We start from the raw sequence: 16,714 nt of genomic DNA, 5'->3' as shown, positions 1-16,714 counted from the left end.
GTCTATTGTATACGTCTCTGTTTATTTTAGATAAAGTCACTACAATTTGAATTTCAATAAAATATCGGCTATTTTACGATTCGCTTGAGGGAAAAGTTCATAGAACAGGTAGGAAAAGTGTTTTTACAGAACAGCGATCCCATATTTGTTTTATATTTATTCTCTTCGATAATATAAAATTACGTTAATAACACGAGACGCGTATGTTACAATATTTCACAATGTAACCACGTCTTCGACACAATTGCGGGAAGCGATTGAGAGACTCGCGTGCGGAAGTATCGATACGAATTGCATTTTGATTCGCAATAGCGGATCTACGTTCTTGCCGGATTTAAAACTAATATTCCTACGGGTGTCTTTTAAAAAGAGCTCGATCTGTAGGCGTAATTTAATTAACATAAGGAATACTTACGTCAAAAGTCATATTTTAGAAATAAGAATACACATAAAAAATATAATTAACATAGACCTTATCTCGATCGACATTTGACAAAATAAATTTTTAAAGTTTATAAGAAAACAAAATAAAAACTTTAAGTCAAAAAGTGATATTGGCACACATCTGTCCGTCAGGAGCACGGTTGTATATACAACCGTGGTCAGGAGTCTCTCGATATTTTCCTGAAGCTTGAACTACGTTAGTATATTGCTAGATCCGCTACTGTTCGTAACTATCGGCCACGCCGCAAAGCGAGCAAAGTTTGATTATCTCGGCGGAGACCTCAACCTCACGCTATTCTCGCTTCCAAAGAAAAAAAAAGATCGAAAAAGAAATCGAAGACTTCGCTTGAGAAAAACAGTCGCGCGCATTTTGTTATACTTAACCGTTGTAAAATAGATATACCTGGTATAAATAGTACGAGAACTATATTACAAAAATATACAGCGTCAGTAAAGTGACGCCAGTTACATTCCACAATTAAACCATCTCAACAATTATGATTTCTTATCACTATACTAATTACATATAAATACATCTTATATACATCCTTCGCGTATGATTCGTGTTAGTTGGTAGTAACAGTATTGCATACATATGTGAACTCACTACCTTGAATAAAAAATACAGAAAATAATATACCGCGCGACGGACAGTGATAACGTTTCCTCTTCTTATTTGACCTGTCAAAAAATCATGTTTACGGATTTCATTTTATGTCGTGTGTCGACATGACACTTTTAAATAAGGGTAACTAAACGGTCGATTATGAAGATCTCAAGATATAGTCGAAAAATATTACAATCAAGTTGATCAGCGTTAATTCCGTTAACCGCCACAGGCTTCTACACACAACTGAACTTGACACCTGAAAATTCGACAGCAATGTAAATTCGCAGATGAGGATATTTTTCCGAGACGCATATTTGTACGTTCACAATCGCATTAATAATTGTTTTTATGTTTTTATAATATAAAACTTTTAATGTAATAAACATTGTATATTTATATATTTTATATTAGCAATTACCTTTACGTGAGATTTTCAAGACGTTCTTTCTTTCGTTGTTTCGAGGGCAATGTGTATTTTATCGAATATTCTCAGAATTAAAACGCGCTCGATATCGTACAATTATATTTAACGATTTAAGTAAAAATTAAATGTTTGTACCGTCGTCACTGGAGTAGCAGTTATGGCAGTGGAGCTTATGATTTCGGACACGCACGTCCGTTCCCATCAATCCATCGCCAAGACGCACGTGGCACACGCAACACTTGAAGCATTCCATATGATAAAACAATCGTAGACTCTCGATTATCATCGCGGCGCCTCGACCTAAGGGATCGCAAGGATATTTATAACGATGAAAGAACGTTTTAATTTTAGCCTATTAGATTACCTAATTCTTCTCCGCAATGCGAACACTTCTTCTTTCCGCTCACGCTCAGCATTTTTTCCTGATTCCCGTTGTTATTCGCGATTGGCGTGTGTTGTGTCTTTTGAGACTGCAGTGTGTATTGTGGCGATTGATGTTGCACCGTCAAATGTTCTTGATTGAGAACTTGCTCCGGCCTGAAAAGAAGAAAATTTCCATAAATTATAAAGATTTTGAAAAGAAAGTCTAGATGAAAGTTCAAATATAAATAAAAAATTAGAGAATATATATTTTTGGTTATTAAAAAATTTTGTTTCTTTATGTATTATTACTGAAAAATAAGTATCAATTTATAGTATATTATAACATAGATAGTTTGTAAAATAATTTTTTTTTGTAAATTGCCGAATATTAATTAAATGTACCTTCGCCTTGTTAAAAGAGGTTTCTCCTGCGTTTTATTCTGTACCCTTTGTGTTAGAGTTTGTATGATAGAATCGGGTAGCGGTTTGCTATCTGTCCGAATTGGAGCGTTATATGGTACGGAAGTGCCAGTTACATGCGGTTGAGATTTTCGCGCCGGTGATCGTTGGTTTCTCTCATTAATCCTCCTTTGTTCCGCTTCCTGTCGAGAAACAGTTGAGATAAGACAAGCATTTGATTTTATTAGAAATTTAATAGAATAACTGAATATTTGATAAAAATTAAAATAACTGAAAAATTAAATTAATCTTAAAAAAAATTAATAAAAATAAAATCTTATTTCAAAAATAATAAATTATTTAGTTTTCAATAAACTTTTGGTAATAGATTTAACATGTCTTTAAAAGGATTATAAGAGAAAATAATATTTATATGCCAATTAATAGAAATAATTCTAATACGCACTTGAATAAGCCAATGTTGATAGTTCACATCGTGAGCACCTCTGGGCACGTCACTCTTTCTTCGCTGGACCCATTGATCACCTTGAACAATTCGTGGACGCGGTACTGCACTTAATGCCTGTAAGGTCTGCCTGGACATTTGTTGACCAGTGTGATTCCCAAGTGTTGTTGTCGATGCGCTCTCTCGAATCGACGCGTCTACTTGTTGGGGAATTGAATCCGCGGATGGTATACGGCTATTCCTACACATTCCCAATTAAATAAAGAAATTTAATAATACTAATTACCATGTCGTTCCGTCTTACCCGATAATTCGTCTTATTATTGTCATATAAAAAGATTTTATTTTAATTTAGATATAAATTTAATTAACACTTATTATATAGTTCAGGGAAATTTAATATAATAATAGGTATTAGAGTGTATAATATGATTTATTATCGTATTTACCTGATTGTAACATCTCTTTGTCTCTGATCTAGCATACGTGGTTTGGAAAGTGGAATCGGTGGTGGTGGTGGTGGTCTCCTTCTTGGCGCGTCTTGAAATTGCAAGTTTGGCATCGAAGATCTGTAATTTACTGCGGGCGGGGTGTGATATTTGTATTGTTGCGTGTTTTTAACAGAATTCTGCGCGACATCTTGTAAGGATTTCCAATGTTCTTGTAACTGTTCTGCCAACCTAAGCTGCTTCTGCTCGCGATAGGCCAAATTATTGCGTTGTCTCTTTAATTCTTCCTGCTCCAATTGCAGAAGTTCCCTTTCTACTCGTAGCACTTCCTAAAAAAAAGGATAATATATAATATAATATATCTTTACGATTGCATTTATCATCTCTTCACATGCACGTTTAAAATACTAAACATGAATGTTTCTATCGCGTTAATTCTAGTTATTTTTTCTTAAATAAAAGCAATTATTATTAAAACAGCAAAAAATCTAGATATTTTCGAAATTCATAAATAAATACATTTAGCTCAAACCATTTTTAATTTTTATTTGTTACCTTCACGATAGAACTTATACGTTTTAGCAAATATAACAATAAAAAATTAAATACGTCTCTTATGTGAGTAATCTATTCGCGTGAGTTTAACATATTATTAACATATTCAAAGAGATCATATCGAATTAAGCTGAGATTAGTTGAAATGTCTAAAAGAAATTTAAAAGGGATAGTAATAAAGGGATGCACAGAATTCCTATACGAATATTTATATATGTAAAAGTTCCGTGCAAACAAGCGACTAAAACAGTGGTGAAGACAACTGTTGTCTTACCCCGGAAGGGAATTCATCTTCGTTGTTGCTCAACCCAGCACCGACCAATGCCTTGCTCTGCGAATAATTAGCAATCCCTCTATCAATATTTACACTACGCTATATACTTGATTTGCACCATACTACTGAACCGATCGAATCCTTCGGGCAATGTTGAAATAATAACTACCGTGCAATTTCTCAATATATAAATAAAAGTAATACGATCGGATAGAGACATTGACGAGAATCAAGATAACATTGCCCCAAGGATAATATTTCCAAGCTATCGGTTAAAAATGCGTGCCTCGGCTAGAAGAAATTTGTGCACAGTTTCAAGTTTCCCCGGGGAAAACAAAAACGATTGGCAGAAATGTCATAGAAAGAATATACTCGGAAGATAATAGGTACCTCGTTCTATAAATTCACTATCTACTTATAAAATCAGCCTCTTTTTCCTCGTTAGTCTCGCGTTCGAAGAATGTAAAACCGAAAGATTTGCCTTACCTCTTGCTCGCGAATTTGACTTTCCATCGTTCGGATGCGCATCTCCTCCTTGCGACACGCATCAGCGACTCGCCGCTCTTTCTCCTCGATCTCGTTCTGCATCCTCAGTTGTTCCGACTGCGTCTCAAGCTCCTCGTCCTTTCGCTTGTCTCCGACGTACTTCGCTTCCTCCTTCGTCGTTCGCGTCTGGATCTCCCGCTGTTTCGCTGTCTCATCGTGTTGCTGTTGCGGTTGCTCGTGTGAGGAAGCATCTTCCTGCTTACGTGCGTTGTCGTCCCTCTTGCGAAACGCGTCCTCATTGCAGCGCAATATCGCCTCCCTCTCCAGCTGCATCTTCTCTTCCTCGAGTTCACGCAGTTTGTGAGCAAGTCTCTCCCCTAAGTCACTATGGCATCAAACAATGTATTTGATGATTTATCCGTCTTCAATATAAATCTAGCGTTCTTTTAACAAATAAAACAGATATTTGAAAAGCTCAAGATCTTTTAGATATATTTTTTAAAGAGATATATCTCTTTTGAACATTTATTCGCAAAAGGAATAGCAAACAATTGCATGCCTGATAATTTATTCGTACCTATTATATTCGCGATTATCGCCATATCGCCACTGTTCCTCCTTCTCGAGGACCTCGATGATCTCCCGCTCCTTTTTCGTGATTTCGTCCTCCTCGGAGGAAGTCACACTGGCGCCGAAAGGCTCGCTGCTCTGTCTGCTGTGCTGCGACATGTCGGGGCTAACAGGCTGTTTCGCCCAGTCCTCGACGTGTCCTAATTCCACCCCGGAATCTCTCTCGTGGCTCGAATCTTGCTCGTAGTTACTGTCGGTATCGTACGAGCGACGATGGAGTTGTTCGATGCGTCTCTCCTCGGCAAGAATCGCCGCCATGTCCGGTGGTTTCGTCAGCGTCAACTCAGGTTCGAGATCGTCGTCGTTGACCTGCTATTAACAAAATCGACGTCGAGAACGCTCGTATAAATCTGTTAGTTAAATCGATTATTTTTTAAGCAACTGAGACGAGTAGAAACTATAGTAGATGGATTTTCGCGCTTACCCCTTCAATACCGAGGAAATCCGAGCGTCTCGTGCGCAGCTCTTTCTTTATTCTGCGAGTGGAGTTTAATCTCTTGAGCGGCTCCGGAGCAGGATTCTCATCATCGCTGATGTCCACCGGAGGCGGCGGTGGTTTCTCCTTCGGGGGTTCCACGCTCGTCGGCGGACTCAGAAGGAAAGGTTGATCGGCGATTATCTCCTCGTCGTTGGACAGAGTTAGCGGTAGAATCTATAAATAACAAAGAATGTCTATGAATTGTCCCATGAAATTCTACATTGTGCAAAAGAGATCAATGTGATTTTGTAACTAACTTGTTTGGAAATCGGCGAGGCTGGACTCGGGATGTTCAGCGCGTCGACCAAACCAACTTCCTGCTTGGCTAAGCTCAGGTTCGTCGGTCGTTCCAGCGGATGGTCGGCGGTCGGCGTGGCGACCGTAGCGTTAGGCGCGTCGTGCACGTCGACGTCGACGTCGCACTTCTTCATGGTGACGACAGCGGCGGCGGGCATCCCGACGCTCGTCGACGTCTCCGTCGTTTCCTGCTGCTTGTGCTCGACTGCGGGAGCCGCCGGGCGATTCGCAGCGGCGGCCGTCTCCTCCTCTTGGTCCGCTTTCTCGATAACGATCCGTTCCTGAGGGGACGAGTCGTGGTGTAGCCGAGGCATGTAAAATGCAGTATCGCGCGCCGTGTGCCAAGATTTTGCAACGCTACATTCTATGCAAATCGACGGATGATGATGGTTCGGAATAGCGTTTCTCAAATCCGCGAAGATCGGAGACGGATGAATTCTGATTAAAAGGACAAAATCGTCTTCCTTCGGTATCCCGACCGCGCTCATTAGTGCTCAAGGATACAAACGTATCTCTCGACGGGCTAATTAACGTCCTAAGGATATGTAAAAAAAATGTATGTTTTTTGATACTAATTAATTACGTAATTAGGATAATCGTGACGCGAGGATAAATGTGACACTGCGACATTACGACGATTAAATTGTATAATTGAAAAATATCGCGACTCGCCTCTCGGTTTCTAATTATCCTAATTAACCCGATTATTTGAGAAGTGCCTGGAAAAATGTTTCGTAATATATATCAACTTTAGCGGCTATGTACGAAAGCGAGAGAGCGTCAGAGAGCTCGTTAGTTAACGCGCGATAACTGCGAGATCACTTTAAAAAAAAATTCTAACGACAAGTAATCGTATTGCGACGCTTTCAAGTTGCGATTATGCTCTTCGAGATATTTGAGGCTCGTGCATCCGCGTTCGCGGATGACGCAATCGTTAAATGACATAATATAATGCACTTCGACGCCGTATTTCACTGACAATTGTGATCGGCATATTTTCCCAGCACGTATAGCGGTTGCGCGAAAAGAAAAAAAAAACCGTCGGGAGAATGTCTCGCGCGTACCAGATGTGAAATTCCTGCTGTGGGAATACGCGGGCGCATTTTACCAGGTCGACGCACGTTGCGTAATGTTACACGTCCCGATGAGTCTCCGCAATCACGTGCGCTTTTCTCCGCGATTTGACGCGCCTTTATGAAAACGTACCGAGGCTCGACATTGCGATATCAATCGACGCGAACTCGAGGAGCACTGATTTTGGGCGATGACCCGAATAACGACAATTTACGATCGAGATCCCTTGTATTCTCTCGCACACAACCGTTTCGTCTAGCGGATTCTTCGAATACTCGTGGAAAGGAACATATTACTTCGCGTAATCTTAATTATTGAATGCAGATTATTGCAAAATCTTCGCATGGCGTTGTTTTGTGGAATACTTTAACGTGGAATATTGCAAAAAAATAATTTGTTGGATGCGGCGATGTGTGATCAGTAAAGCATCGTCGGATAAGAAGCTCCGTTAATCGTGTATCAAAATGGTGTGAATGTCTTCCATGCACTTGTGTGACGCCCTTTTTAAAAATTAAAAGGAATTATAAAGCATTATAAGATTGTAAGCGATTGAAAAGAAAGAAGCTTCAGAGGTGCGAATAAAGAATAAAAATGCGATTAAACGCGTCTGAAATGAGAGAAACGTCGGATCAATTTTAATCGAATTGAACACAGAATAATTGCGTAGAAATCAAAACCAATCAAACATTAATATATCAGTTCAGAACAAATCTAATTCCCCGCGACTCTTCTCATTTCCACTCCGTTTCTCAAAGCAGAACAATTTTTAAAAAATTGTTGCATTTCTATGTACAGATAACACTATAAGCTAGTAGCTTATTCAGCACTTTTTCTCGTTCACTTTCAAAAGCGAATTGAGCGTTCTTAGGCTGTCGAGGAAAGACTACAAGTGCCAAGTCGATCGAAGCAACTCGATCACGCGATCTCTTCAAACACTACACGGCAAAATTAAAAAAGACTCACTTTACACACACACACACACACACACACACACACACACACACACACACACACACAGACACACACACACGCTCACCCACACAAAAACACAAAAACACACACACACACACACACACACACACACACACACACACACACACACACACACACACAGACACACACACACGCTCAACCGTTCGGTAGTACCTCTTACCTCACGAGTCATACTCGGAAATTCGCATGCGGGTGACGAGCACACGGGAAAGGGAAAAGCTACGTTCACTTTCTCAAGTTGCAAGCGGATCGTGCACACGCCTCGAAAATCGCCCAACTACTAGATCACCGTGATGTCAGGTGCTGTCGGACTGATTAAAAGCCGGCTGTGCTCGCGCACACGGCGCAATAAAGTGTCTTTCGGCGATCGAGGGAGAGAGAGAGAGAGAGAGAGAGAGAAAGAAAGAGAGATAAGAGGGATATCTAGCCTCCGCTATCGAGGCACAAGTTCTCCGATGGAGTGCAGGTGCGACGCGATATGGAATTCACCAATTAAATACAATCTAAATGTATTTGTGAGACTCTAAATGAGACTGATAAGGAAAGAATTCGATCAGGGCCCACCTTATCCACCGTTCATCGACAAATTAGGCGCGTGCCTAAAATTCTGATGAGTGCCAACGCATTATAAACGAGGCAGATACTATCAGTGATATGACCTCAACATTATTTTTATCTTTATTTCAGATTGCTCAAGCCGTTCCTTTAGAGAATACTAGAATAGAGAGATGACTTTCGATTACTGTTTCAACACGCTAATGTCTCTTTTCTCTCTCTTGCTATTCCTTGCTGTTGCTTAGAGATGTGCGAATCAAGGATTTTTTATGTCGAATCGAATCGAATAGAAGAATTTCATTATCTTCCTCGAATTCGAATCAAATCGAATCGTTGAAATATAATTTTCAATTAACAATATAATAATTATTAGATTGAATTATAACACGTAGATAATAAGAGAATATTTTGACGTGGAAAAATAATATTAATTATAAGTATAATATAAATTCTTTTTCGAAAGAAATTCGAATTCGAAGCAGAACCGATTCTCCGAACCCGATTCGATTCGTATTCGAATAGTTCGCACATCTCTAACGTTGCTATTAAGACACAGAAATATCGGAATATATTTCGCGTGGAGAACTTCCGAAGGTAGGCCCTGAACCCGAACGGGGTCTATTATCCGTACAGACATGCGTGTCTTCGTGAAATTGCCATTCGTTCTGGGAGTCTACTGAACAAAAGAAAAGAAAAAGAAGCCGTTCGTCTCGACACGGTGTCCCACACGGGGGGGCTAACACACAGCTCAAGCAAATCGACTGCTTGCTCGAAGCAATCAAGAGTACATGACGTCTTACCTCTTCGGTGTATCGGAGGATCGAGAGACGCGTGGAAAGAAAGCGGATCGCGCGCCCCGACAAAACGAGCGACAAACCGTTGATGGAAATATCGTTGGACGGCGACGTGGCTCGCATGGCTGCTCTTTTTTTTACGGTCGGCGCGGTCGGTTCTTTATTAGTAATTAACTGTCACCGCGATTGACCCTCGACACCGCGCGTCACGCGGCCGATATGTCCATCGTACTTTGAACGCATGGCCGTTTATTAAAAGAGCGTATTTATGCGCCCTATTAACCGTGGAGATGAACCGCGCCAAGATTTGCGTCGACAAGTTGTTTGCATTATTTAACGGATCTCTCGCTTCGTCAAAATTCACGATTTACATGTCGCTACAAATTAATTTGATGAAATAAATGACAAAAAAAATGAATTGAAATCTGCGGGCGCAAATTCTTTCAACTGATACAGAATTGATTTTTCTTCGACGATAATTAATGTGACAAAAAGCAAATAATAAAATTAAAGAAAAAATAAGTTAGACAGCAAGAAAAAAAACTTTGCTATTCTGCGAGATAAAATCCACGTGAATGCGTGAGAAAATAATACGACACGGCAGGGTTTCGTTGGCCAGTGTATCTTATATTTCATCGTTGTTCGTTCTCTCTCGGTCGACCGCTTATATGACAATTAGTTCCATGACAATTAGTCATAATCACGCGTCAAGTGTCGGCGAGTATACTTTTAAAGTTCGCTACAGAGCGTCGCAAGCGAAATTATCCGAGCGTTTCTCCTCGGAGAGAGAAACGGTCCCGGTAATATCGCCGATATTTTAATTAACGTGCTCGACTTAATATCGTAATTAAGATGAGGAGCGATCGAACGTGTTATCACAATAGTTTATTCCCGCTTACGGTCGATATCGGCGGTGAACTTTAATCAACCAGTTCGACCGTACGCTCGCTCTCGCGAAGCGCAATCGCGAAGGGGATAGAGTTAAACTGCCGATTAAAGTCAATTAATGCCGAGATCGGCCGTTACGTCTTTCTTAAACGGCGTATATTGCATATATTCGATAGCGCTTAGGCTGCCCTGTCCGCTTTTATGTCGCGGACATCGGTAATACCGCAATTGTGAACTCTATTACAAGTCGCGCCGTACTAACGCGTAACGGCAGTTTCACGGTAGAGTTTCCGCATATAATCCGATCTAAAGTCTACATATCGTAACCGGAGATTATCTTATAGCTTCGCACCTGCGTCGCGCCTATTTACATGACTAGCGGATGGTTGTACGTAGTTTAGATTCACGTAACTTCGCGCTCGATGAGCGTGGAGACGACAGCGATTCGCGCGCTCGTTAACGCTAAATCCCTTATAAAGATAATAATCCCTCCCTCGAAGGAGCCTCCCTCGAGTCTTCGAATAAGAACTGGGAGCGGAACCCGGCTGACCTTCGCGAAAGTGTAAACGTTAAGCGGAGAAGAGTCGTACAACCCGTTCGACCCGGTCCGGCTGATAGACAACGCAGTTGGCACGCGGCTAAGGTCGAAGCGACGAGACGGAGTTGCTCCTGGTACCCTCGTTCTCTCAGCGTTTCACACCCTCGACACACCCTCGCGTTTTCCACACGCCCGATGAGACGGTGGCTCTACATACATCAGAGATCTAGCACGGCTTGTCTAGCGGCTGACCAAAAGCGGAGGACAGTGTGCGGTTGTTATTGTCGGGGAAAGATGGTCCTCGCGTCTTTTAGGAATTTTTCGAGGCGTTGCCGGCTTGCTGAGCTTCGCTTCTAACCTCGGCGACGGGGGCTGTCCGGTTCACCGTGATGAACGGCGTCACCGGCGGCGTCGTGGGCGCCTTGCCCTGAGGAACCACCACCTTCTCGCACACCTCCACCACGGTGCGACGTCGTTCCGCAGACGGTAGCGCTTCCTCGTGGCGTCGCGCGCTCCCTGGGGCGAATCTCGACGAGGGTGAGGGCGGAAGTTCCGCTGAACTCGCTTGCGGGGACACGGGCGAGGGGATCTCGACGGTCGCCGTCTCGGACGTTCTCCGAATCGGGCAGGGAGACTGACTCGTCGTGGGCTTGTTATTCGCGCCGTGCGCCTTCGAGGGCGAAGTTTTGGAAGCGGACGAGGTCAAGACAGAGTCGGGACTCGTCGGCGAGGATTTGGCGGTTTTGCGAGGAAGAGGGGTGGGAATCTTGGACGTGGTGCGGCATGAAGCGGGCTTGGAAACCGGACTGGCCTCGAGAGAGAGACTGGTCGGGATCGTCGTCGTTCTGATGGAGGGAAATGACAATTGGTACGTTTCCGCGACGGGGATGGTGTCCGAACACGGCTGAGGGAGATTGGAGAGGTGTTCCTTGGACAAGTTCTGCCGTTTCGCTTGGCCGACGAATTTCGGTCTCGCTTGCTCGATGGAGAGCTTCAGGCTGGCCGATACTATGGACTCGTTGGGACTCGGCTCGGAATCTGTCTTGAACTCGGCCGCGTCTTTGCCGAATGTTCGCGGTTTCGAAAGGCTTTCGGGGATCGTGGTTTCTCGCGGAGGTATTTTGGGACTCGGGTGGGTGGTGATCGCGCGAAGTACGGAAGTATGCGAACGAAGTGTATTAGAATTAGTAACGGTATCTACGCGCGCTTGCGACTGTGATTTGTTAGTCGATAGTTCCCCAGAGGTGTCAGCAGTACCCTACAGAATCAAACAGTTACAACCTGATATATAGTTACCCCATAACCAGAAAGAAGAAAAGGAGTTGAACAAAGGATAGTAAGACAGAAACAGCGCTTCAATGCCTGATTTTTCAAGTATAGAATAGACGTATCAGAAAAAATGCAGCTAGTAATGGAATTATGTTTTTCTAGAATATGGGGTATCAATTAAAAATATGTAAAAATTCTGTTTAAATTGCCATGCCTACATCTTGGAGGTGTAAAATAAAAATCGTCACGAAAACACGAATTTTTCCTCTTCGAATATGGGACTCTTGGATTTGAATTGAGATATCAAAAGCACCACAATATTTCCCTTACCTTGTTCACTGCTACTGTCTCCCGGTGGCTGGTGAACTGTGAGTGCGTAGCCGTCGTGGTGTCGTTCGGCATTTCTACTATCGTACTCGACGTCGATGCGTCTTCCTGGATGACGGACGTAGGCTTGACTCGCTCCTCGACGATGACTTCTCGTCGTTCGACGATCGCGCCGCCGGTGTGCTGCACGATCTCCTCATCGATCGGCTCGTCTGCTTGGCTGACCGAGCAACTTACGTCCGCGGTATGGATACCCGAGTCCTCGCGGTCCGTGTCATTCAGGAGTTCCGCGGATGACGACGAAGCGGGATATTGTCGTCCGTAATCGAGCTCCTCGAGGCTTTGCACGCGCTCGAAGGTATCCGGGCCGCTGGACGCGTCCGCGTCTAGGGAGTCCAGACTTCTGTGGAAGACGGCTCGCGGTACGCGGTACTCCGAGTCAGGCGACGAGCTCCTCTCGCTGGGCGTCGACGTGTCAACTCTGCTCTCCTGATCACGAAAACAGAGTGGATGCTTGCCGACGTGTGCGGGCCCCCGTTTATCCGTCGTGTCCTTGCCCCTAGCGGCGTCCAGTGCGCTAAGACGATCCTTAATTGTCCTGGCGGTGAGCTCGCCGTTGTGCGAGCGTGACTCATTCGTCGTAGTCGGCACCGAGGACTCGTCGCTGCTGCTGTACTTCTCCAGAGTGGACAGTCTCTCCCTGAGAGGCCTTACCGTCTCCAAATCCTCCGTGCTGAGCTTACGGTGAACGGAACTCTTGCTCTCTCGCTCCGAAGCTTGCTTTTCCAAGTGGGTAAGCCTCTCCCGGATAGAGCTCATGTCACCGGACAATCGGTTGAGGGTCTTGTTGGCGGCCTTGTCGCCATTCTCCGTCTCGTACTTCTGTCTCTCGAGACTCGACAGTCTTTCTTTGATTGATTTCGTGCCAGTGAAGTCACCGGACAGCCTATTGTTCGTCTTGTTGTCGTTGCTCTTCTGCGACGCCTTCTCGAATACCTCGCGTCGCTTCAATATATCCACTTTTACCACCGACAGCGGGGACTTACTACTATCGTCGTTCAAGTTCGTCTTCGAACCGTTCATCGATGATTTTGCCGCCTCCAACTTGGAGTCGATCCCGGTCAAGGATCTCCGCGGTATGTTTTGCGATACTCTCGACACGTAACCGCGAATGGCGCCTTCGTATGTATATTCTTCCGGTTCGGGCGAGCTCGTTGTCGCGGTTGTACCGGAATCGTACTCCTGATTGTGATTCAGATTGTCATGAAAAGCACCACCGAACATTTTTCTCGCGGTAGACGTCGTCGTTGTCGTCGTCGATGCCATCGCCGTATCCACTGTCGTCGCCGTTGTTGCTGATGCGATCGTTGCTGTTGCTGATGTAGTCGTGATTGTTGCCGCCATCGTCGTCAGCGTTGCAATGCTCGTCATTGAGGATGAGGTCACATCGGTGGCGTTATCGACGTCCGAATGGCTCTTCTCGATCTCGCTGTCCCTGTCGCTCTAAAATTTCAAGAGCGAGCGTAATATTATTAAATAATAATAGCTATTTTCGTGAGAATAGATATCTATAAGAATAGATATCTATAAGATTTTTCATAGGAAAAAGGTGCGTTTTAACTTGTAATGTTACTCTCTTCCTGTCGATCTAATATAGAAATGACTATTGATCGCGCGATGGGTAACTTAAGACTAGATAAATGTTTATAGGTGACACATGACATAAACAAATGTAAGAACGTACAGCGGACATGGCTAAGCGATTAATATGGTTTGGTGAGATCGTTGCCATGTGGCGGTAAGTTTTAAATTCACTAGCTGATACTCTCGTATACATTTATAAATTCATAATAAAGAAAAAAACAATAAAATGCAAATTAAAATTTTATGCAATGACCAAGATCTCATTGATTTGCTTAAAATATGTAAACGTGTTCATAAATAAATTAAGAATTAAAAAAAATAATTTTCCTGACCGTAGAATTTATGTCAATAAATTTAACGGAATCGGAAATACTATTCCTCAATAAAACGAGTTGACACAAGGTGCGTATTATGCACGTATGTGTTTGAATAAATGCGTACCAGAACACTATGCGTGTCGTCATGCGTATCACCGCTGACCGAGCTCTTGCCGCTGCTGGTACCGATCCCGAGGTCGCTGAGATCATTCGCGTCCTCGTCGTTGTACATAGCTAGGCTGATGCTCAGCTTACGGCCTCTGTTACCACGCTCCTCCATCATCTCCGAGAAGGTCTTATTCCGACGACGCTGACGGTCGTGCTCCTCTAACTCGAGTTTCTTCACCTCGACCACCCGCTCGATTATATGTTCCTGCCGCTTCCTCCGGCTACTCTTCCAGTTATCCAAATTCTACGGACGGAATGTCCCCTTTCATTACTAAGAAAATTACACTAACCCACTAATCTTCTAGATATAAATTTTTAAATAAATTTCTAAATAAAATATGTAATAATATATCAAGATATATGATATTTAGTTAACTTCAATAAGAAAATTGATATTGATATTTTAATAGATAAATTTCGATATTGATATTTAATTCAATTAATTACTAATGATCTTAAAATAATGATTAATAAAACAAAAGGTGTATATTACGTTTTTGTAATATAATCCGTTTTGTAATAATAAATTATATAATTAAAGTCAAGACTATCAAGTGCCGAATACTTCTCCTTTTTATTAATAAAACAATGTTTTTGAAGTTACTCACCGATTGCCAATCTTCAGGATCATCGCGGACTTCCTGTTTGATTTTCTTCACCTCTTGGACTTTCTGTAGTTGCTCCTGCGCGGTTCGATACAGCGAACATGGTCCGACTTTGACAAATTGTAAAGGATTGGTCGCTTGTTTGGGAGGCGTCTTTAAAGTCGTTTTTAATTTCGGTGGTTCGTGCGTCGGCTGTGAAAAGATAAAAGAGATCATATGCGACATATTTCTTCTCCTATACATTTCATGTTTTATCAAACACACACATCGATAATATCTACATATACATAACGATAAAAGTCATAATCCTAATCTCACATAAGGTTTGTATAGACTAAAGTGGAATGGTATGTAGACAGTTCTCTACAAACAAGCGTTTAGAAATGTTATCACGCAGATTTAAATTTAAAAAATAAAAAAAGAATCTTGAACCTATAGAATTTATTCTCTTTCTCGGACATTATAAATCTATCTTTTAATTCGTATTACTTGCGTATTTAACTCGTTTTAAACATAATCACTTTTGGAGAGACAAAAGAAAACATTTGCAACGGGTACTAACCACTCTTTCGTTTCGCCGCTCGGATGCGGCGGTTTGCGACGAAGCAGGCATCCTTCGCGCTTCCCTGCTTCTCTCGCTTTTTTAAGATACTCCTCTTCAATGTTGAACGACACCTGTTCGCATGGCTCGGCCCATCCTAAGTCCTGTTCCTGTTAAAAATAAGTGCTAAAGATTAATAGAAAATCTTTACGCGATTGGATAATAAATATATAATAAAGCCTGCCTCTCTCGATCGTCTTATATTCAACGAAATGTGATTAACGAAGTCAAAATTACTTAAATTCTGATAAAAATAATAAAAAAGAGTCATCGATATAACTTATAGTCAATTTTGATGCTCGTTTTGGTGAGATATTCTTTTAGAATAACTAGAATAAGGGCCAAAGCACATATGACAGTCGTAGTCGTGGACGTAAGTAACGTACAAGCTTTGGCGTATCCTGATCTGTCGGTCAGGTCGGGGACTACGACCGCCGTATATCGCTACGCCATGTTATGTGCTTTGGCCCTAACTAAAATAAATAGCTGATAATGCGAATAATCGATTCGTTTTGTATCACAGATATATTTCGCTTTAGTTTTAGACTTTTATTTGTAGCTGATGTTCGCCTTGAAGTCTCGAAAATATTTATCGCTCTGCGCACAAATATTATCATATTCGGTTTACGTTCACGCGTCATATCCGCTACACGTGTGTTATTTCCGAAAGCGCTCCCTCCCAAAATACGTATCACCTCCATCTCATAACAAAAATTAAAACAAACTTGCAATAAAGAGATAAATTCTTGAAATTCTATCCGAAGTTTCCACGATATTTTAGAATTGTATCGTTCTCTCTCTCCTGAACAATTTACAATAAAAATAACTATATACAAAGCATTTTAAAAAGACGCTTCGTCAACGTCTTCAGTTTCAATTTTTAAAGGGGAACCATCTCAAGACGCTTCGAAGCGATTCAAATCGTATTTTTCCCGACCTCGCGGATGTCTACGGTACGGCACATCGAGATGCATTCGCTGATAGCTGCCGCTCGTTCGCCACGGCGGAGCATGTCGCGCCGGGGTCGTAGACTTCGATACGTCCGATTGCATCGCTCGCCAGTCGA

The 16,714-nt window shown here is 42.4% G+C and overlaps 1 protein-coding gene across 3 annotated transcripts in view; it reads right to left on the bottom strand.

The window, feature by feature from the left end:
* Positions 1–139: 139 nt before the first annotated feature.
* Positions 140–16,714, bottom strand: part of Smash (smallish) — a 57,052-nt gene continuing 40,477 nt past the window's right edge. The window contains exons 2-17 of one of the 3 annotated variants that reach the window (XM_071710387.1): positions 15,610–15,758; positions 15,051–15,239; positions 14,399–14,686; positions 12,317–13,816; positions 11,076–11,975; positions 5,836–6,156; positions 5,525–5,752; positions 5,048–5,412; positions 4,471–4,855; positions 3,985–4,041; positions 3,156–3,484; positions 2,707–2,947; positions 2,244–2,443; positions 1,843–2,015; positions 1,614–1,778; positions 140–1,310 (exon numbers count right to left, since the gene is read on the bottom strand). In XM_071710387.1, coding sequence (XP_071566488.1) covers positions 1,288–1,310; positions 1,614–1,778; positions 1,843–2,015; positions 2,244–2,443; positions 2,707–2,947; positions 3,156–3,484; positions 3,985–4,041; positions 4,471–4,855; positions 5,048–5,412; positions 5,525–5,752; positions 5,836–6,156; positions 11,076–11,975; positions 12,317–13,816; positions 14,399–14,686; positions 15,051–15,239; positions 15,610–15,660 — 5,415 coding nt within the window. In that variant the 5' untranslated portion in view covers positions 15,661–15,758 and the 3' untranslated portion in view covers positions 140–1,287. The remainder of the gene's footprint in view (positions 1,311–1,613; positions 1,779–1,842; positions 2,016–2,243; positions 2,444–2,706; positions 2,948–3,155; positions 3,485–3,984; positions 4,042–4,470; positions 4,856–5,047; positions 5,413–5,524; positions 5,753–5,835; positions 6,157–11,075; positions 11,976–12,316; positions 13,817–14,398; positions 14,687–15,050; positions 15,240–15,609; positions 15,759–16,714) is intronic. The other 2 variants (XM_071710388.1, XM_071710390.1) reach the window with 2 other exon arrangements.

Source organism: Temnothorax nylanderi, unplaced genomic scaffold (genome assembly GCF_030848795.1).
Source record: "Temnothorax nylanderi isolate EJ_2023f unplaced genomic scaffold, tnyl_v1.0 TNYL_tig0089_pilon, whole genome shotgun sequence".
In the NCBI taxonomy this organism is placed as follows: Eukaryota; Metazoa; Arthropoda; class Insecta; order Hymenoptera; family Formicidae; genus Temnothorax; species Temnothorax nylanderi.
Note: the sequence above shows the minus strand (reverse complement) of the source record. Positions and strands in the feature narration are given on the sequence as shown.